Source organism: Pygocentrus nattereri, chromosome 16, assembly GCF_015220715.1.
Source record: "Pygocentrus nattereri isolate fPygNat1 chromosome 16, fPygNat1.pri, whole genome shotgun sequence".
In the NCBI taxonomy this organism is placed as follows: Eukaryota; Metazoa; Chordata; class Actinopteri; order Characiformes; family Serrasalmidae; genus Pygocentrus; species Pygocentrus nattereri.
Genome location: NC_051226.1, coordinates 16,234,372 through 16,256,461, shown reverse-complemented (window position 1 = coordinate 16,256,461; position 22,090 = coordinate 16,234,372). Strand labels below are relative to the sequence as shown.

The following is a 22,090-nucleotide window of genomic DNA, read 5'->3' as shown; positions in this document are numbered from 1 at the left end:
TACTCTTATAGGAAGACTTTGTTAGATGTGTAGCCTTAGTAAGGTCAGTTGGTGATGTTGCATGATTAGTTCAGACCACAAACGCCACTTCAACTCATCCCAAAGGTTTTTTTTTTTTTTTTTTTTCGGAGCGGATGAAGTTCCATCATTCCAGAGAATGCAGTTCCACTGCTCCACAGCCCAACACCGAGGGGCTTTATACCCCTCTAACCAACCATTGGCATCCCATTCTATTGGCATTGCTTTTTTGATCATACAATCAATGTGTGCACCTTAACGGGCCCATATCATGGGAAATTAAGTTCCCTTGCTTTCTTGATAGGAAGAAGTGTAACATGTAAGCAGTAACATTTAAACATTGTAAAAGTGTCAAAGCACACCATTCACAACCCAGTCCTTATGGCCCATATAAACTGTGCTGCAGAAACAGGCAGTTTTATATGAACTGTTTTTGCGACGTCACAAGAACCAGCTCATTTACATTAATCCACCTATTCGACCCACAGCAGGTTAGCTCTAACCATTCACACTAAGGGTATAAGCAGTGGTTCAGCCCAGACTGCTTTTTGAATGAAGCATAATGCAGGATAATCAACCAGATCAGAGAACATTTACATATATCTATGTCTTAAAGGCACAGCAACAAAAGTGTGAGGATTAAAGAGGGATTGGACAATGGTCATGTAAAAATAATACAATACAATAATACAACCGAATACAAGTAAAATGTAGGATAAAGGCCCTGTAAAGTAGCTGAATGTACCAATTAGAAGATGTGTCAGGATACTTATGGATATATAAAGTGTACATTCATATTATTTTTTTCAAATTCACAAAAAGAATTTTCCAAATTTGCTTCAAACACAGAAGTACAAACAGGGACAAATGTCATTGGTTCTCACTGATTTTCTTTTCATGATTTATGATAATTATTCAGATGAAAAATCCTGTAAATAGACCCTTTAACCACCTTTTAGCTATCTTTTAAAGTGATGTCAGCAGTTACACTTGAAAAAAAGTTGTAGTTATAGTACGGAGCAAATACATGACCTTCACTTGACGATATAAAGCCAACATTTTAACTAACGCCCAAGTAAGATTTACCAACAAACTTACTGTTGTCTTCCCTAAACATGTCCTAAAAGTTCTGTAGCGCTGTATTATGGTATACTATGTACAATTACACATGTTCAAACAGACAGATTAATGTATGTGACATTTTCAATAGGGTGGAACAAGTCTGAGGAGGGTCTTTCTGTTCATTAACTCTGCTAGCTCAGCAAGCTCTTCAACAGTGTAGCCCACTCTGTGTTCCATGAGCTAGTGATTCTGCTGTGGGACACCCACTGTGTCAGCTGTATGTTCATTTTACACAAGCTTAGTTGTTTCAACACACAGCATACAGCGATCTCAGGCATATTGCCAGACGGACCACAGTGTGCCCAGGGTGATGCTGTAGGCCAACATGGCCAGCAGGTAGACCCTGAATAGCAGCACATCCAGCACGTAGCCCACCTGAAGCCACTCTTTAGCGATCTCTCTGCTTGCCTCCCTCTTCTCCAGGAACTGCCGAATGGAGGAGACTTCATGCAGGATGTTGTCCATAACTGGAGGCGTGCTGTCCCGCACAGGCAGGCCAATACCCAGCCCCCTCTCCATGTCCCTGGAGCTCTCACAGTGGTGGTTGCAACGCACTGCAGTAAGAAAGCCACAGATACTGTATTGTGCAAATGTTTGAGCACCTTTGGACAATGACATGTTTGGTTGCTTTTCTAACTTAACCATGCTAAGCCCATGACTGTTGAAACATGGCAAACTTTTGTGTTATGTATTTTGGATTACCTGCAATGTATGCATTGAATATGAACCTCCCCTGTTTAATCTTGTGATGTTGGGCTCATGATCATTCTTGCTGTCCATGTCTCTAACGTCTTTTTTCGCTGCCTGTTGTTGTTTTGTGAAACACTAAAAATTCTTGATCACAAAATAAAAATGATGAAGGTTTATGCCAGATAGTGTAAAGGGTTGAATAGCTGCCCCTGTTTAGTTAACAAAAAGATATTGTGCATATATATATATATATATATATATATATATATATATATATATATATATATATATATATATATATAATTCTCGTATATAATTTGAAGATGATCTTTGACGATGAGTCATGATTTCCATGACTACATGAATGGTGTGCTATTTGTATCCCACTGATATTTATTCAAAATGTATGTAAAGCAGAAGTAAAACATATTTTAAATAACATGTGTCTTAATCATCAACCTGTGTACAATTGTCAGATAAATACCTTACGATCTATCTACAGCACTTAGAACACATTTTTCGCCTGTCATACATCACTATAACTACACCTTTACCATGAAACATAATCATTAAAATACATTAAAAATCATGCTATTTGTGCAGTAAGGTGTGAATCCATTTATCTCATTCATGATGATCATAACATCATGTATGAGTTATCTGTTATAGATTCAACATTTGCATCATATATAAATTTCCTGAACATCGTGGGAAGAAGAAATGTTCTCTCATTCTTTTTAAAATATCTATATTTTGTGAGATGGAGTGAGGAGGTCACATTTACTGCTTAACCTCTAGATTAAAAGTAATTATTCACCTTTTTAGTGAATGTCTTTAATGTTCTTATTCCATTAGCAAACATGCTAGTTGAGTATATGTAACTAATGCTATGGTATGTGCTAATAGAATAAGGACATTAAAGACATTCTAATGACTTTCTTAAAACAATGTGTTATTCACTTAAAATGTGTTTAAGAAAGTCATTAGAATACCCATATTCCATTAGCATAGATGCTAACGAAACAATTCTGCTATCTCTGTGCTAACAAATTGATACCTTGTTGCTTTCACCCCTACTCATTTAACTCAGTGTCCGTAAAGAAAACTTGTAAACACAATGTGTTCTTCCTGAGATGAAGACATTTTTAATGGTTAAATGCCTGTTCTCTAAAGCTTTGCTAATTGTTGGGTTTTCAAGAGTTACAAGGGCTGAATTTCACCCCATTTATGGAATCACATATTTAAGAATTTCTTGTTCTTTCCAAAATACTCAAAATACCTTCTGATATCTAGTTCATAGTATTTATGAATATACACTGTATAAGCTGTTATTGCAATTAAAATAACAAATTATTAAAGTGGTAAATGGTACCAAACTTTTGAACGGTAGAGTTCTTCATCAGTTACCAAAGCAAACACTCCTGCTTGTTAGAGTAAATTCAATATTTATTGTTACAGCCATACGTGTGTGTTATATTAATACTTAATGGATCTAATTCCCAGTTCACCTCATTAACTGCAAATTCAGGCAATGTCTCTGCATACGTCTATTAAAATCATCAGATCTGATCCGTAATTCCACCATAGCTTTTCTGAAAGCTCACCTGTGTTCATGTTGTTCTCTTTATAGCGTGGCAGGTCAGAGTCGCGGGCCAGTAGGGAGCAGAACTTCTTATTGGGGATGCAGAGCAGCACTGCGGCCTTCTCCAGCACCAGGTGCTTCACCCACTGTGGCACATGAGGCTGCAGATCCTGTTTATGCACCAGCCTTACAATCAGCACTGTTTCAGTCAGGCTGATCACCAGCAGGGCCATGCACACAACGAAATACACACCTAAACACACATGCACATTAGAAGGAGAAAATATATTGCTGCATGTTGTTATTGTGAAATGACCTGCTGTGTAGTACTGCACAAAAATCAGACTCCACCCTTTAATTTATTTAATTTCCTGCCAAAAGGGCCACATTTGCATCAGGAAGATAGCAGAAAATATATATTTAGCAGAAAATTGCACAGAAACCTCAACCATTAATTTTTTTTTGTATTTTGTGTAACTACAGAGACATCAACAGAGATATTTTCCCATTATTTAGGCCTCCAAAGGTCAGTCTTAGAAGTTGGTTGCATTTTCTTCTTCTCTTAATCAAGCAATCCCAATGACAAACTTAGACTCGTCAGTCCTTACTCCACATCTCAGATGTCCCCTTTCTGCTTTTTATTAACAATGTAAAAATGAATAATTTGAAGTTAATAGATGTTTTTTCTGGAAATTACATAAACAAAAGGGTGGTCTCTGACTGTCATCAATGATTGAAGACTGGCCTGCTTTAAATTGACCAAAATGATTGAAAAACTCTCTCTTCAGTAATGTCTGATATTTAGTCAGGATGCTGATGGTGCGCAATTAAAATCCTTATTTGTTAGACGGCTAACTTACTTGATACGATATCAGTATTGAAAGGCCAACATCGCGCTACTATGAACAAGCGATATATTGTGCAGCCTTATTGTAGACACAATATTTAGTAGACACTTTGAAAAAACTAAGCCTTTAATCAGACATGATGTCCAAGTTCCCTACATGAAAACATAATTTAATATTTGATTCAGACACAAATTTACATTCTCTGACTGTCCACAGCATGAAGCTCTCATCACTCATATTGCTTTCATGCTAAATGACAAACATTTTTCACCATTGTGCTACTTCACGCAGCACTGGCTTTCCCTGTTTTTTCCTTTATTCAGAACGAGATGCTTCATTTACCAATGAGAGGAGTGCCGATGGCAGTAGCGGGTAGCGTGTCGGAGACAATGATGAGGAAGACGGAGTAGCCCAGCAGCAGGGTGATCTTGAAGGATACTCTCTCTCCACTGTCTGGAGGCAGGTAGAAACCCACTATGTCCATCACCATCAGGAAGATGCTGGGCAGGAGCAGATTGACGGTGTAGAACAGAGGTCTGCGGCGAATCACCACCTGAGGGTTACAGAACAAATCCCCCAAAAGCAAGGAATTTAAAATTTTATTTAATTTTGTTTGTTATTTGAGGGTTACTTGGGGTGCCATCATGTGGAGAAAACAATAAAGTGATAATTGCACTAGAACTATAAGGCTTAAGTAATTGAAATTGTTTACACATGTGCATAGAGCAAATTGTATGCTGAGATCATCACACACTTGCCTCAAACCACTTTGAGTGTTTAATTTCAAATAAACTTGATTGCGTTGTCTGACACTGTATAACATTCTTTTGTCTGTAATGGAAAGGAGTGAAACCACATAAGGACATCTAACTGAGATTACATGAAAGCTCAATGTAATTTGAGTCATGTGTGGGGATGTAGACATGCAGTTTACACAGTGCTGATTGGAAGGATATTAGCTTCCTTTACCTGTTAGCAAGATTAGACGTTTATCTCCAGAGTTGAATTCAAGAAGCAAATTTTAGACACTAAGTATGTCTTGATCAATGACATCATTTGGGGTGAGAGACCATTTTCCTGGGGTTGCTGGGGTTTTTACACATCTAAGTGTCATTGGTGGGTGGAAAATAGTTCATCAGGGCTCACAAGTGGTTTGTCTGTGCATTTAGCCTGTTATCAGGAGATGATGTCCCTGGCATTGCTATGGCTAGAAGGTCAAGAATACTAACTGGCCTAACTCTCATTGGGTCTGTTATTCACCCAATTGCTTGATACAACATAACAGAATTTTAGGTAGTGTTCTCCTCCAAGCGTGTTATGCTAAAAGCCCCTAGCCATGCATAACTGGGGGTGCTAGCTAACAAGTGGGAACTGACTACAACAAAATTGGGGAGAAAATTAGTTTAAAAAAAACAAAAAAACAGCCATAAACATCCAGCCAACAGTCGTCCTGTGGTCACTGATGAGGGGTTAACAATAAAGACAAACCATGGAAAAATTATACCTACAAAGTGTACCAAAAAGGTGGGCATGTCAATTAGAGTAAACAGTAAAGTAACACTTCCTTTAACATTTCCTCAAGTTCTAGGTATTAACAAGGTAAATGGTATTTTGGGTAACATGATTTCTATGAATACCAGGTTTGGGTATTATCTAAGTGCGAGGTACAAACTTTAAAGTAATTATTTTGGGTAAAACTAAGTAAGTAGCAAAACAGTTTAATTAAATTTTACTGACATGCCTAAGGGGTTCTAGTTATTAAGCAGCTAAATGACATCTCATAATATCTCAGATTATCTCATAATTGAACAATTATCTGGAGTAACAAGGTTAAACGTACAAATATCCACTAAATGTCACTATAGTGTCACATGTTGCTTGGTTCTTTGCATGGTTAATTGGTTCTACAGTTTGTTGTTGAATGTGTTGTGAATGGTTCAATAAAGCACCAAAAGGGGTTCTTCTTTTGTTACAAGTTTGATATCATAACAATGCCAGAACCCTTTTTGGTGTTATATAGAGGCATTTACAACACAGCCATCAATCTGAAGAACTATTTCAGCATGAAATGATTATGCATAGAACTTGTGGTTCTAAACAGAGCAATTTTCTTCACCACAGAACCCCCAAAGAACCATCTCTTTTAAAAGTGTAGAACAAAGACAAGAGTCTTGTATAGTGTGATCCTATCTATTACCTAGAATGAAACTGAATCTGGATTGTAAAAGAAAGCAATGCTTCTAATTGTGATTTTACATACATTTACTAGCATGCTAGAACCTATTTTTCTACATTTGGTCTAATTCAATTAGTCTTTCTGGATATATACCCAAAATATTTACTCACTACTTTGAAGTTTGTACTATGCACTACTGTACATACAGTATACCTAGAACCTAAGACACTGTAAAAGAAAGTGTTACCAGTGTACGTGTTTTAAAACTCCAGCACTGCTGCATCTGATACATTAGCGCAACACTACCATGCCACAGCTATTTTGATATCACTGCTGTGCTGAAAATGGCCAGCAGTGGTCTTATAGTGTGTCTTTTCCAATGATGAACGTGGTAGAAGGAGCTGGCAAAATGTGCTTTAACAGATTCGGTATGTCTAAAAAGGGCCCCTATATGATAGGTGTTTCTAATCATTTTGTAGACCCCAAATAGGTTACCAAGAGATTCGGTGGGCAACAGTATGTTGATGGTACACACATGGAATTTCATCTCGGCGTAGTAGTCGTCATTGTCCACGCTGAAGGACTTATATTTGGAGAGGACGTGCAGCAGCTCCCACTCGCCCTGGTTCATGAACACAGACTTATCCACCATCACTTCCTCCGGGCTCCTCATTAGTGTGATGTTGATGTCATTAACTACAGGATGAGATATGCTAAAGGTCACTTCATTCAGACTGATTGCAGCTTCTTGCAGAGAGGTATAATACAGTTGGCCTCACCTATGCTTGATTAATTTGGTGTTCTCTTATTGAGAAATAATGTTATAATTATTGTTATTATTATTATTGTTATCATTATTGTTATTATTCATTTGTTTCCATAATAATGTACAAAGTACAACAGGTTTCTCATAATTATGTATTTTGTTTTTTCTAGACCTGGCCGCTACAAATGTACCACATAATTTACTTTAGCTTTTCATAGACAAACAGTCATTATTAATATAGGACATATAAAAAGGTTACTCACTAGTGTGCAACCAGCTCTGGAAAGTAAGGCTGCATTTCTGAACATCGAAGGGAAAATTGTAGATGTTGAGGGAGCAGGCGGTCACCACTTGGATGGGCTTATAGTTCTGCACTAGCCCATCATTGCTCACATACACATATGGGATATCTGGAGACTTTCCCACATCCACACTGTGAGGTGGGGTCGAGAGCGTGGCAGAAAATAAAAGGAGCACAGAAACAAAAAAGTTCAAAGTTGAATATTGGGCATCATAACATCATGTAAAAGGTAGAAAATATCAAATTAATATCTTAATATCAAAACCAGTCCTGATAAATTTACTTACAACTCGTTGATGACAATATCAGGTACCCAGACATTTGCAGTCGGCATGGAGATCTTTTTGACATCATCAAAATCTTCTGGATTCCACACAAGGAATTCATCTGTCCATTGCTTCACAGGAGACATGAGAAATCTTCATCATTAGTAAAAACAAGTAAGTAGAAGAGATATGTTAAAAAAAATTAAAAAAATAAAATAAAATAAAAAAACATTAATTAATACATTAATTAATACATTAATTTAACCAACTGCCACATTTGACTGCATTGTTCTTTGTAATATGTAAGCTCTATCATAAAGTCTGCTGAAAGCTGAAAAGATCATACAATTTCTATGTACTTTTACCAAAGCCTACCTGTCTGTACCACACGTATGTTGTCAAAACTTGGTTCTTCTCGTCCTGAAATTCACACAAAGTAAAACATTCTGAACCTGTTAGTAAAAGTACAAAAACAGATATTATAATGATTGTAATAATGCCTACATAGGAGTCAATCAACGCACCACATTCAGAATAGAATAGACCATCAAATCAATGGCCACCATTGTCGAATCCCGCCAGTCTTTCACTGGTCGAACTCCTTTCTTGTATCCAGCGCTTAGGAACTCTGACAGTCGGACTAAAGTGACATTGGCAAATCGTCCTGTGTTGCTGCCAAGCTTTTTCACTGCAAAAGTCAGAGAGAATAAGCAAAAATGCAAACTCACAGCAAAACTTGCTTTATACGGTCTAACTTATGATTATAATACATTCTTGTAGTATAATATCTCTAGATAAATACAAAATTCCATACAGTAAACATAGACCAGTGTTCAAATGTTTATCATGAAATAAAGAAAAAATACTACATGAAAGGATTTTCTGATGCTGCTGCATGTCTACAACTTCACAGATTTCAAGTAATTATTGGGAAGCTGTGAACAAAAAATCAAGTCCAGAATGATGAACAAGCTTTTGCACTTTTTGAGACGTCTGCTAACGCTGTCATCTCACCATTTCTAAACCAACATGCAGCCCCTGGTTTGGCTCAAGCAACGCTTTGTTAAGTTAACTCAAGTGGGTGGTGGTGGTTTTGAACAAGTCACTGTGATAACTAGGGGCATCAAGAAGAAATCCATTACTAAAGCTGTTCTTATATCAGCAGCTTATGTTTAAAAACAACAGAATCTTGTTACTTTTAACTGTATTCATGCTGAGATACATGGTTTTAAACAGTTTTCCTAGGTACCATTGTCAAATGCTTTGTCAGAAAAGATATTTTTGTGGGTGGTGTTAATTATGTGCAAAAGTTTTGGCATCCCTGGTTAGATTACATTTTTGTGAAAATAAGTTAACACATCCTCTCCTGAGAACACACTGTTACACATTTCACTCTCTATATGCTTAACACAATGGAAAAAAATAAAATGTATAAAAAGTATGGCACATTTTATATCATATAAATACATCATATACCAAATATCATATTTTCATTTATTCCTTGTAGAAAACGTTTCATTCAGAAAATCAACAAAATGTGTAATTGACCAGGGGTGCTCAAACTTTTGCATGCAACTGTAATATAACATTGATATATGTGTAAAGCCCACTCCCAACAACATATATATTGAGAAAAAGAAAATAATACATACTATACTATTATTACAATATCGTACAGCACCTACCATCACTTCAGTTGATCATGATTCAGTGTCACAAAAGTTCAAAGAAATTCAGGTTTGTCAAGTTACCTGAGCAAGCTCTCACTGCGCCGTGCATGCATACGCTGAGCGCTGTCCACAGTGTTAAAGGCTGCATTCTGCTCACTGCTCTGCCGTCGCTCTAATCACAAATAGCCCTGTTGCTGGCTGTTTGCTGTGGACTGGCTCCTTCAGCTGATGATGCACCCTGGAGTTTGGAACTCTGAGCTGGCCAGAAGCACTCACTACTGCATCAATTAACGCCCCCCCCCCCCCCCCACCCCACCCCCACCCCTCTCTATCGCATCTACTGCGCCCCTCCTGCTGAGATCAATCTCCTAGGCATAAAGATAGAGATATATACATAATTGATACAGAGGCAGGTACACAGAATAGTTGCCTAATTAGTCTAGATATCCTTCTAAAAGTCTTAAATAGATCTATTCTGACATTATAAAAGCTTACACTTGAATTAATGCATTTGGACAGTATGCTGTATAAAAAATAAGTAGATATTTGAACTATTTGCAACTAGAATATCTGAAGTGAAGTTAATGACATAAAATCAGAATGTAATATGTGTGACATCACTGATAATGATTTTTCCCACACTTACATGCTGGCCGTCTGGCTGAATGTCCATAACAGCTGCTCGTCACGTTGCTGGGGTCATATTTCTCAGCCAAGTTCAAGTCAGTTTCCATGAGCACTTACTACATTAAACTGAGATACTATACTCTGCCCTGCCATGATGAGACTTCATTAGCTCTACATTAGTGAGCTGATTAGATTTGTGTCAGGAAAATATTACCAGAAATTTGTTGAGGAATTGAATTAGGTTTTATTTTCATACTGGACAGCCAGTTCAGATACACTGTGTAATGAAGACTAACTGTAGTGACCTGGATATGGCTGTGGTTTATCTTTCGGTAAGCAAATGAGAGCTTGATAGATGATCCTCTTACTGTTAAAAAAAAAGATAAGCGTTCTGAATTAATAATCATATTTTATTGATACAATCTCGGATGAATTTGGATGAGCAGACCGTGATCATATGGTCTTTCTATCTCGCTCTGAAACATGGATGCAGAATAGTAGCCCACTTTTCAATGAGGAGAGATAAGTATTCTACAGCTTTAATATTGGAATTAATTTGCTGTGAAGAGAATCTCAGAGATGGCCACTGCAGACCATGACTAAACAGTTATGTTTGTCTTAACTTGGAGCAAAAGTTTGAAATCACTGTTCAATAGTTGGGAATCACTGTTTTCTATGATACAAAATCAATCTGGTTGCAGAACAGCTCATAAAACGATACTAATATGCTGGTCCTGTACAACTCCACAAGGTTTCAGATAATCACTAGCACACTACGAAGCTGGAAGTAAAAAATTTAAACATGTGATGTGTTCAGAATGATGAACTGAGCAATGGAAGATAGCTGGAAAATATTCAAAAGAGGAAAGGTAGATAAATTGACTGTAAATAAATAAACATGACTGTAAATATTTATTTACAGCATATTATTCATCATTTAGTAACTGGTTGTTGACTAAATAAAACATCGAAAAAATACCCATGTATACACTGTATTAGTTATAATTGGATATGGTTAAGGATATGGTTACTCTGCCGAATTGGTTCAAAGTTGGACTTTGAATGAAAACTCTTTTGCTGTGACCATATATTTTGTGTTTACTTGTTAAGATAAATGGCCAACAAACATTTCATTTTGTCCCAAACAAAACAATCTTAACACCACCAAAATGTTTCAGAGATGACTGTTTCACTAGTGGCTATTTTAGCTAATTGAGTTTTGAACATAACTCAAAACACGAGCCAGTGGCAAGCACAGTTTTGAACAGTTGTACACTCATTAAAATTATGGTTTAAGTAGAGGCAATTTTTTATGCTAAACACTGTTGTAATTTTCTCACTGTGCCTATGAGGGACAGGGATGCAGTATCACTTCCTGCTCTAAACTCCAGGGGGTGTAATACAATTCTTTGTTTCTGGTATTGACATGAAGACACCGGACAGCATTTTTTGAATAAGGTTTTTTATTTTTTTTTTAAACTGAAACTCCTGATAAATGTAAATATTTCAATATACCTCATTTTAAAAGAAATTAAAAAATGTAACCATTATTTTCACAAGTTAAAATTTAGGGGTCAAGGTTTGGGATACCACCCAATAGAAAGTATTCTATAAATAATTACTTTCTATATTTAATACTATCTTAAATAATGCCTTGGGTTTAAATAGTAATATCATAATCATAATAATCATAACAATCATAATATGATCCTTGTAAATATCTAAAGTCTGAATACTTCATTGTCTTTTAAATTGTTTTTACTATGGGACTGCAGTTTGACCTAATTCAGCTAATAAAATAGCTGAATGCTAGTGTGCGTAACATCCTCGTAATTTGCTTTTATACTTGAAAATCACCATTTAATTGAACCTTGATTCATAACAGCAACATAACCAGATATGGCAGAAAATAACACATTGCTATCATGACAAAACCTTATATTTCCAAAATGGTAACTTTTCAGGAGAAGGGGAAAGCATTCTTAACTTTCTGGGAAGGCTAATGAAACATGTTTTGAGACGTAATCATTTATGTTGCTCCATACGTCATGACATTTTTACACATTGTAAAAAACATCTGGCATTTTCAAATTCTGTAAAAAAAGAAAAAAAGGAAAATGTAACAAAGTGGAAGAGGTTTTGTTCAGACAGTGATGGTATGCTGTCATCAGTTGTCATTACAGATAATGTTCGTAATATAACAGTGTTGTGTTACCATTAAAGTTGTCATTACACATAGCCATGACAGTCACTGGTAAAGGTACCATGACAATGTTATATTACTCAACAAAACGTTTTAATGCAACTCATATCATATGACATATTCCATGACATGTTAATGTCATGATTGTCGTTGTTACGTAACAAGATCTCTACAACATCTTACAATATAACATCAAACCTTTGTATGACATTTACATTTTTATGTAATTTTGCATTTTCCCATTTCCATAAGTTGTGGAAAATACACAAGAGTAATTCAGGCTGTGTTGTTTGGAGTTGATAGTTTCCAGACCACACTACAGCACATATAACATTGTTCATTCATTCAATTATGCACTTCTATATTTGATTATCAGGTTTTGATTTAATTTCATGAACATTTTGTGAACATTATTATTTATTTCAAATACATACATGTGTCATTACAGTAATTCTTTACTGTTGTGTTCTCTAGTGTTTATTCCATGGATGGAAGTCTATGTGTCTATCTATCCATCTGGACCCCCCTCACCCTGAGCTCCAGCTGCTCCACAGAAACAGAAGAGTACTGGAGTAAATCAGCAGAATGAGCAGATAAATGCGGAAGAGGAACTTGTCGACTTTGTAACAGAGCGCCAGCCAGTCTGCCTGAGCTGTGCCCTCATTCTCCTCCTCCTGCAGATAGAGTTTGAGAGAGACTACCTCCTGCAGGACTTTCTCCAGCTGTGGGATGCCATCCTGGGCTTCTGTCAGAGAGAGCAGGTCTGCCTCAGGGGACAGATCAAACTCATAACCTGAAAATATGGCAAACCAAACATAGGTTTACACAGAATGTAAGTAGCTATGTGGGACTGCTAATAGGCAAAATATCCAAAATAAGACAATTTGCACTAAAACACCAAAACTGGACCTTTGAGATTTGGAGTAAGGTTTAATGGACCAATGAGTCGAAATTTGTAACTGGGATTACGCAGATTGTGAGAAACAGAAAATGCAACCAACTTCAAAGACTGAACTTTGGAGCTGTAGAAAAATGTTCTTGCAGATATCTTTGAAAAGCTAAAAGGATTAAAATGTATCTACGACTAAACACAGTGTACTACTGTTTTTCTCTCCATCACCTCCTGATTGATCCAAGTCGTCCAGGGTCCTGACGGAGGTGAATAGACTTTCACTGAAGGTCTGCTCGGTAGAACCATACTTGTCCAGTAAGCAAGCAGAGATTGACATCTCCTTAACCTCTTTTTCATTGTGATGCAGAAGTTTCACTACAAAAATGGACTTGGCCAGACTGAGCACCAGCAGCGCCATACAAACAGCAAAGAAGACACCTGCAGTGTATAACAAAGAATGTATATAACAAGGAATAATTCTTTTAAACAGTATTACAGTTGTATTGTAGTAGATATACTATAATAGACACTGGTATGCACCCACATAGTACCCCTATACCATAGGTATACAAGATAAAATGGTCAGTGTGTGCTGGTACAAGGTAGGTGTAACTAACAATTCAAATTCAAAAATGCTTAGACTGTAGAAGATCAAGATTGCTTACACACCAATCAGAGGAGTTTTGATGGCTGTAGCAGGGATCTCATCCATCAGATTAACCCTGAACACGGTGTAGCCCAGCAGAATGCTGGTTTTGAAAGTGATGCGAGTGCCACTGTTAGGTGGAAGGTAGAAGCTGGTGACATCCACGACCATGAGAAAGATGCTGGGGATGAGTACACTCACCACATACAGCAGGGGGCGCCGACGGATCAGTAGCTACAGGGAAACAGGAGGCATAAGTTTTGGAAGGCCAGAATTATCTGCACTAAGTCAAATTTTACTTTATCCCATTAGCCTTACCTTACCTTACAAAGTGTTCCTGTAGCTTCTTATGTCACACTCAGCATGGGAAGTTGAAACTGAACCTCTATGCACTCTGGAGTGTAATTTATATGAGCTGCTGTCATTTCAGTATTTAGATGGGGACACCTTTGGGGGATAATTTTGCTCCACTTTCCCATAACTTCTTACTGACAGACTACTTTGTTCTCTGCAGTAGCGGCTCCTGGCATAGGTAACATAGGCAATTGCTTCTGGCTGCAACTTGCCAGGGGCTGAATGTCTGCATGCACATATTCCCCTCCTATTTTCCTCCATTAAATAGCATCGCTCATTGGTGTTTGCCCCAGACTCCCCAACAGCGTGTGCTCTTCTTACAGTATGCACTCTAAGTGCAAATCATTGTTAAAGTTGTGAAAAGCGTAGAATTGGCTTCAGACAATTAAACCTGACTCTTTTTCAAATCCAAAGAGAAAAGGTGTTTACTGTTATTATGAATAGTGTTTATCTAAATATACGTATCTTTTATAAACATAATAATATTCTTGTTAAAAAGACAGGAATATCCTCATGATTAGCCCACACACAGACACACTGTACATTGCAGCTCTACATACTTTGCTTTGCTCTTTTGCACGTGTGTTTTTTAGAATTAATTAATTAATTACAGGAAATGTGCATGTTAGATTAAGCAAAATATTAAGCAAGTTTCCTTCCTTTCAGTGATGCACAAAAAAGCTATTTGAGTGCTACAAGCTCCCCAGGACAAAGCCTGCTTAACATGAATAAGTACAAAGCTGGGTCCACGTACTTTGCTTGCAAAAACAATGACTTCTTTGATTATAACAGATGGGCTCTGGAATTCAGCTATAGACAGCTGTAGCAAAACCATAAAGTGTAATATTCCATATTATTTTTGTTGTAGAAGGTAACCATCATAACACTTAAAGCTGTCTTACAAATGTTTAAAATTTTACACAGATAGAATGTCTTTACCTGGGAAATGCCCAGCAGGGACAGTGGGAAATTTGAATTGTGAGCCACCATTGGTTGCATGTGTTTTGCATATGCAAAAAGGCCACTGTATGAATAAGGTGAAATGGAAGACAATTTGCAACATGGGTCTCATATTAGCACAAGAGCAATTGCAGACACATCAGAAGGGCAGAGATGAGGCCTACACTAATACTCTACACTAATTCCTTTTCTCCCCAGACCCATCAGTATAAATGCTCATTTTAGAGCTGAAAGGCTCTCTCTGATCCTCTTGAGTACTACGCTAGGCCTACAGTAACTGCAAAAAGCTTGCTCTGTTTTCTCACAGCACTCTTGAGTCAAACCAGCTAACCATCCATTTCACTTTGGCTCTTTTAAGGCTGCTTAAACTTTCACAGGATAACAAAGAGCAATTTCACACTGACTTAAACGACACCCCCACCCCACCCGTTTGGCTGCAGAATGAAAACACAAATATGGATCCCTAAATGGCTTGTGCCAATGAGCCATGGAGCCAAGGTAATCAAAGCGCCTCGGTACTTTCTCCATGCGTGCACATCTTGGCGGAAAAGGGTGGCTCACCCAGCCCCTCAAAGCTATTGGCCCATTCCACCCACCCAACAAGACGGCCATTGATCAAACGCCATACAGACAGTCTCATTATCGTCATCCTCACAGCACGCAGTCCACTGTTAAGCCTCATCTATAAGCATTAGTGCACTGCTGCTAACAGCCGCACAACGCTTACTGCACTAGGTGTGACACATGTCAGACTGCTGTCAATACTCTTACGCATCCTGAAGACTTTTTTACATTCAGTGTCTCCATCAACAAGGATGGGTAGGGGTGGAGAAAAAACATCTGAGAAGACAAATGTTTTTTCTTTCTTGGAGACAGGCGGCTGATAATGAAAACTGGGTATTATTCCCTTTTGTTCTTCATTCCCTGCTGGATACATTACTTACATGTAAATTAGTCAGCTGTCTGCTATTGGAAGCATTGACTGCACTGGCTATAATAGAAAAACTACTTGATAAGGTGTTCAGCCTTAGTAAATATTTGTTGTCAGTAAGCAGATATTTTGTTCAAAGTTTTGCAAGGGAGGCTATTGGTAGATACCTGTTGTGCTTATAAATATCACTCTTAATAATAAACAGGCCAAAAAGTTTCTGTGGAAGGTTTTGGTTTGACCCATTCTTGCTCTCATTGAGCCTTGATTCAGTCTCACTCTCATTTGGACTTCATCTTGGCTTGGTCTCATCCCCCTTTAGACATGTCGACCCAACCTCAACCAGTCACGGTCCTGCACTTGAATCTTACAGCTGACAGTAATGGTCTTGACTACAGCCCTACACAGAAGAACCCCTTTGGTTCAATGAAGCAGTGGTTTTGAGTCCTTAGAACCCTACACCAGTTTTTTCATATCCAAGCCAGGAATCGTCGAGGAACTAAACACTAAAGTGTACAGTACTACAATGTTGTTGCTTGATGAATAAGTTAGATTTTCATCCTTACGTTAAACTGAATGTGAGCATAGTCCCTGTCAGCCAAATTCATCTTCCAGTAAAGAGAGGGAATGGAAAGCAGCTCCCATTCACCATCATTCATGAACTCTCTGGTGTCATTGGCAATAACCTCAGCACTCCTCCATAAAGCCAGGTCAACCTCACTCACTGCAAACATAGAGCAAACAGCACATGTCAACATCAAACATCATTTACTCAAATTACTGCTTATAGATATAAATAGACCCTTGCCTTGATTCAAACTGATACAACAATATGTCCTGTCAGACAGTGAAAATTACATGTAACTTCAGCTGCTTGAAACCTACATCCTGCAACTCATGCTAAATTCAGGTGCAACAGTTGCAAGCATCTCAACAAGCTTCATGAAAAAGCCAATGAAATCACAGATAACACATCACATGATCATATTGTGCAACAACATTTCAAACTATTGATTTCAGCACATTAGTGGATATAAAAAAGAGAAGATGGTGTATTGGGCGAGAGAAAATGAGATTCTCTAAATTAACTCTATGCAAGACTGGTAGTTATTCTATTTTGTCATGTAATTTAAACCGCTGCTTGTGCCAGTATTTATTCTTCTATGTTAGCCTACTGTTATTGTGATCTTGCTAAATTATTTCTTTTGTCTTGAAGATTTGTTCTCTTGATGGCTCTTCATTTTAGGCCAGAGATTCCTTGGGAATCAAAGGAAAAAGGATGAGAAAGAGATATGACTCTTGATGAATTTCCAGTGCTTCTGTGACATGATGAGGATGAGTGGGACATGAAGTACAACCATAATGGCTATTTAAACATGTTTTTAAACGCTTAACATACTTGGAACCGAACAAAGTTATGTAGTAAAGAACAAGTGATAGATACTGTATGTAGACAGATAGATGGCTAGACCAAGTCATTGATTGTGTAGTATGCAACTTTGACTATTTTAACTCCTTCAGGTAACTGTGTAGTTGCACGGAAATTAAGTTGCATGCAACTGGCAACATTCTCTACACTCTCAGAAGAAAAGGTACTAAACTCGATTGGGTGGTATCCTCATGGTATCTACATCTTCAATACCTTTAGTTTAGGAATGTAATTGTATAATTTCCCATGACGATTATATTTTTTAAAGTTTTGACTCCACATACTCTGTTTTGTGTCCAGTTGATTTAAAACATTAGGTTAAAAAAACAACCAATATGTATGAGATCCATCCATTTTCTAAGCCGCTTCTCCGTCAGGGTCGCGGGGGGGAGCTGGAGCCTATCCCAGCAGTCTTCGGGCGAAAGGCAGGATACACCCTGGACAGGTCGCCAGTCCATCGCAGGGCAGACACACAGACAGTCACTCACACACTCACACCTAGGGACAATTCAGCACACCCAATTGGCCTGACTGCGTGTCTTTGGATTGTGGGAGGAAACCGACGCAGACACGGGGAGAACATGCAAACTCCACACAGAGAGGACCCCGGTCACCCGGCCGGGGAATCGAACCCAGGCCCTCCTTGCTGTGAGGCGACAGCGCTACCGTGCCGCCCTATGTATGAGATGTATATGAAAAATTATCTTGGGAAAAAGTTATTTAAAGTACAAAATTGAGCCTTAAAATTATTGTACCTTTGATGGTGCACTTACAGGTAAAAACACCTACACAGTACCTTTTTTGACAGTACATGCTGACTTTACGCAGTGAAACTCTCATGCAACTAGTTGCATAAAAGTGGTTCTGTGGTTCTGTTTAGATGTGTGATGTCTATTTTGAAAGAGAGCAAAAGCACACAGAGTGTATAACTGAGAGCTTTACCCGAGTGGAGCCAGCTGCGAAAGGTCAGAGTGCAGTTCTGTTTGTCAAAGGGAAAGGCATAAATCTCCAAGTCGCAGGCCGAGACCACCTGGATGGGTTTGTAATTCTTCACTATCCCAGAGGAGTTGACATATACATATGGGATGACAGGAGACTTGCCCTCATCCACGCTAAAGAGAGATGAATGAACATGTGTGAAGCAGAAGCAGAAGCAGTTCAAGCAGTAATAGGCTGCTATGATTATCATTTACACAATGTAATTGCACAAATCTGTTTCTGGCTAATTCTCCAGTCATTTTAATCAGTTTATAGTTAGAGACGAAAGTTGTTACTGAACATTTTAATAATTCACTAAAAATATTCAAGAATATTTTTATTCTAACAATTCACTGATGATGACGTCAGGCACCCAGATGGCATCAGAGGACAGCGATATTTCTGTGATTCCATCAAATTCCTCTGGATCCCACACAAGAAACTCATCTTTCCATATCTGAAATATGAAGATAGTATAATTTAGTGTTAATTATTTTAAAAATGATTAGCTGACACTGTAACTTTAATAGTACTGTGTAAATGTCAGAGCACCTTTCAGGTATTCAATTCCAAAATAAGCACTAAGCAAAGTTATTCATTTCAGTAGTTTTTTCTGAGGAGATTAGATATGAGATAATCCACTTGTATAAGGAGGGGGGAAGGTCAATAAAGAATAAGTGAAAAAAACAGGAGTTTCTGAAACTGAAGTTCAAAAATGATTAAAAGACATATAAAAATGGGACTCCTAACAACCATGCAAGGCCGAGCAGACCACCAAAGCTGTTACAATCAGATGAACAGCGCTTAAACCTTTCATCTTTAAGAGAGAAGAGACAATCAAGCTCCACTCTTACTTCAAATCTGAAAAATGTCCACAGAGGTTTCTGTTCATCCTTCTGCTGTGAGAAGACAACTCAACACTATGAGTCTGAAAGTTTTCAGATCAGTGGACTGGCCATACCAGAGTGTAGTCAATGTCATGTTAATTGGGTTGTGAGAAGCAAAAAATGCAACCAACTTGTAAGACTGAATTTTGGAAATGTTAATATTATATTTAGTTGAGGCCTATGCATAATTTTTAGTTAGTATATGTTTTCTGTTACTTTTTTTCCTGACAGAGAAAAATGAATAGCTTAATAGCTTTTTGGACTGTACATTAAATAAATGAAGGGTGATCTTGAACTTTTGCACAGTACTGTATATGGCCTACTAATGAACTGATACCAACTTGCCGATACCAAATACTTGTGGTCACTTTCTGAGTCTGTCCATCCTGTAAAAGGTGATTAAGAACATGCTGAGCCAATACTGTACAAACAAAGATACTTTTTAGATAGACAATATTAATTTGTATGTAAATAAATGATCTTTATAAATAATCCTTATAGCATTAATTTAAAGTAACCTCAGTTTTCTCTAGAAAAATAAAATAGAACAAGAATAATATGGTAGAGTCAGTAGAGCTCTAAAATAACTTGCTGAGATGCTGGTGAACAGGCTCACCACGTCTAATACAGACTGGATGATGATGTCGATGTAGACGAGAGTAGGACTGGTCCAATTGAGGACGGGCCGGACTCCACAGTCATACCTGCGCAGCAGCGTGCGGGTCAGCTGGTTTAGTATGGATCTCTTTGGCTTCTCTGGTACTGAATAAGCCTGACAAATTACTTGAGAAAGAAGATCATAAATAAGTAATGATAGGCAATAGAGACACCATGGGTAAAAAGAAAATAGGCATATTCAGTTTAAACCTTTTACCATTTGATTATATTTAATATGTTCTTTGAATATAAGTTTTACTTATTTGTAATTCTATTTATATGTATTATAGAAACTGTGAATCAAGTGAATCAACCATCATACAAAAAACCCATAAAATACAGCTTTATATGAAGTATACACAAGTTAGAAGGGTCAATGTTGTGACATGCTGCCCTGATAAAAAATATGTATATTAATAAAAAAAGTAATTTGTTTTACGTCAAATAACATTTCACTACATCCATTTTTTTCAACATGCTTAAAAAAGACAATACAGCTTAATTAGGTTCAACTTTACTGAGTCTTACCTGACAGCAGGAGCCATAACAGGAGGACAGAAGACATAACTCGTTTTGTTCAGAAACAAATTTAGAAAAATCCAACTCTATCCAGTGTCAGTGCTGAAATGATTTCTTTCTCCTCAAGCTATTTCTTCACAAAAGCAACTGTTTGCTGAATCTTTTCAGGATGGTGTTCGCTTGCATGTCTACAATGTACAGCAGCAACAAAGATTTGGAGCCCACAGCAGTTCATTGATTTTCTATGATGATGGTAAGATGATATTACCAGAGAGCAGGAAATTGACATCTCTTGTGACTACTCACCCCCGCCCCACCCCCCCCCCCCCCCCTGTCTCTACACCCCCCAACACCCCCCCCCCCCCCCCCCCCCGCTCCTCTCATGAGTTTGTGTGGAGTATTAGGGTCTTTTCTTTATTGATTCTGAAAACGTATTTCAAAAGCCCCAGCAGATTTAAAGGGGACACTATAGGCTAAACAAACAGAACTAATCAGGCATTTTTCTTTTAATACAAAAACACCACTTGAAGTTTTAATATTAGATAATAAATAATAAATAAATAATAATAGATAATATTACACAACAGAAAATGTGTTTTTGGAAACTGAAGAAACAGTTACATCATGTAAATCATCAAATATGATCTCTTTCAACAGGTCTATTAATAGGATTTATACAGTGAACCTGTAAGAAAATTAGGCCTCTTTAAATTACGATCATTAAAATAAACCCAAATTTTAAATAAACAGGACAAATTTAAAAAGAGGCAACAATAAATAAAATCTTTGAAGAACTTAAGAGAGAAGAGAAAAAAGAACAACTTTAAATAAAAGCAGCAACATTTAAAGAAAGCATGTTATTTTATGAGTAGTCAATTTTAAAAATTGTAAATCAAGCTATCTTGCAAAGCATTATGGGAATTATAACTGGAAAGCAGCAACATCAAAATCACCAGTGGACTTGTAAAGGCCCATTTCATACCAATTCTCCACTTTTTTAAAATAAAAGAGTTGATATAGATATTGTAATGTAAATACTGTAAACATTCCAAAGCACACCTTTCATGCCCTAGTGCTTGCAGTCCATTTATGAAAAGACTGCAAGCCTAAGTCTGTTTTCAATTCTTTGTGTGATTTTCTTTTTTTTGTGATCTCATGAAAATTAATATATTTACATCTGCTTATCAAGTTCAAGTTCAAAGTGTTTATTGTCATATGTACAGAGGAAACAGGTTTCCTTATATACAATGAAAAGCTTACTTTGCGCATCGCTAAGAATGCCAGATATAACATTAAGAATATAAAGAGTATATATACAACCATATATATTAATCAAGAAATAGTGCAATGTATAAATTACAGTGGTATGGGTAAATAGTGCTGTGCCTTGCCGGGAACATGATTATCTGCAGCAGAAATGAGTAGTAAAGTGCGATAGTGCAATTGTAAACATGTGCTACAGTTAAAGTGACAGTAGTTGCAGGTTGTTCCTGAGGAAAGAGTTCTTTACCAGTGGGGTACACATCACACGTCTGTACCTAAGTCTGGCAGACCGAAGTGTGAATAGTTAT

General features: G+C 37.4%; 2 protein-coding genes across 2 annotated transcripts; both read right to left on the bottom strand.

The window, feature by feature from the left end:
* Positions 1-1,410: 1,410 nt before the first annotated feature.
* htr3a (5-hydroxytryptamine (serotonin) receptor 3A) lies at positions 1,411-9,644 on the bottom strand. Its single transcript, XM_017719858.2, has 9 exons — positions 9,521-9,644; positions 8,294-8,457; positions 8,145-8,189; positions 7,791-7,900; positions 7,466-7,635; positions 6,972-7,132; positions 4,603-4,813; positions 3,435-3,665; positions 1,411-1,694 (listed from the first exon to the last, which is right to left on the bottom strand). The coding sequence occupies exons 1-9, from the start codon at positions 9,585-9,587 to the stop codon at positions 1,411-1,413; spliced, it is 1,443 nt and encodes a 480-aa protein (XP_017575347.1). The 5' UTR covers positions 9,588-9,644.
* Positions 9,645-12,796: 3,152 nt separating this feature from the next.
* htr3b (5-hydroxytryptamine (serotonin) receptor 3B) lies at positions 12,797-20,565 on the bottom strand. The gene is made up of 9 exons (XM_017719885.2): positions 20,529-20,565; positions 19,960-20,126; positions 19,685-19,729; positions 18,804-18,913; positions 18,421-18,590; positions 16,616-16,773; positions 13,831-14,041; positions 13,390-13,599; positions 12,797-13,062 (listed from the first exon to the last, which is right to left on the bottom strand). Exons 1-9 carry the CDS (start codon positions 20,563-20,565, stop codon positions 12,797-12,799), a joined length of 1,374 nt encoding a protein of 457 aa, XP_017575374.1.
* Between the last annotated feature and the right edge of the window lie 1,525 nt (positions 20,566-22,090).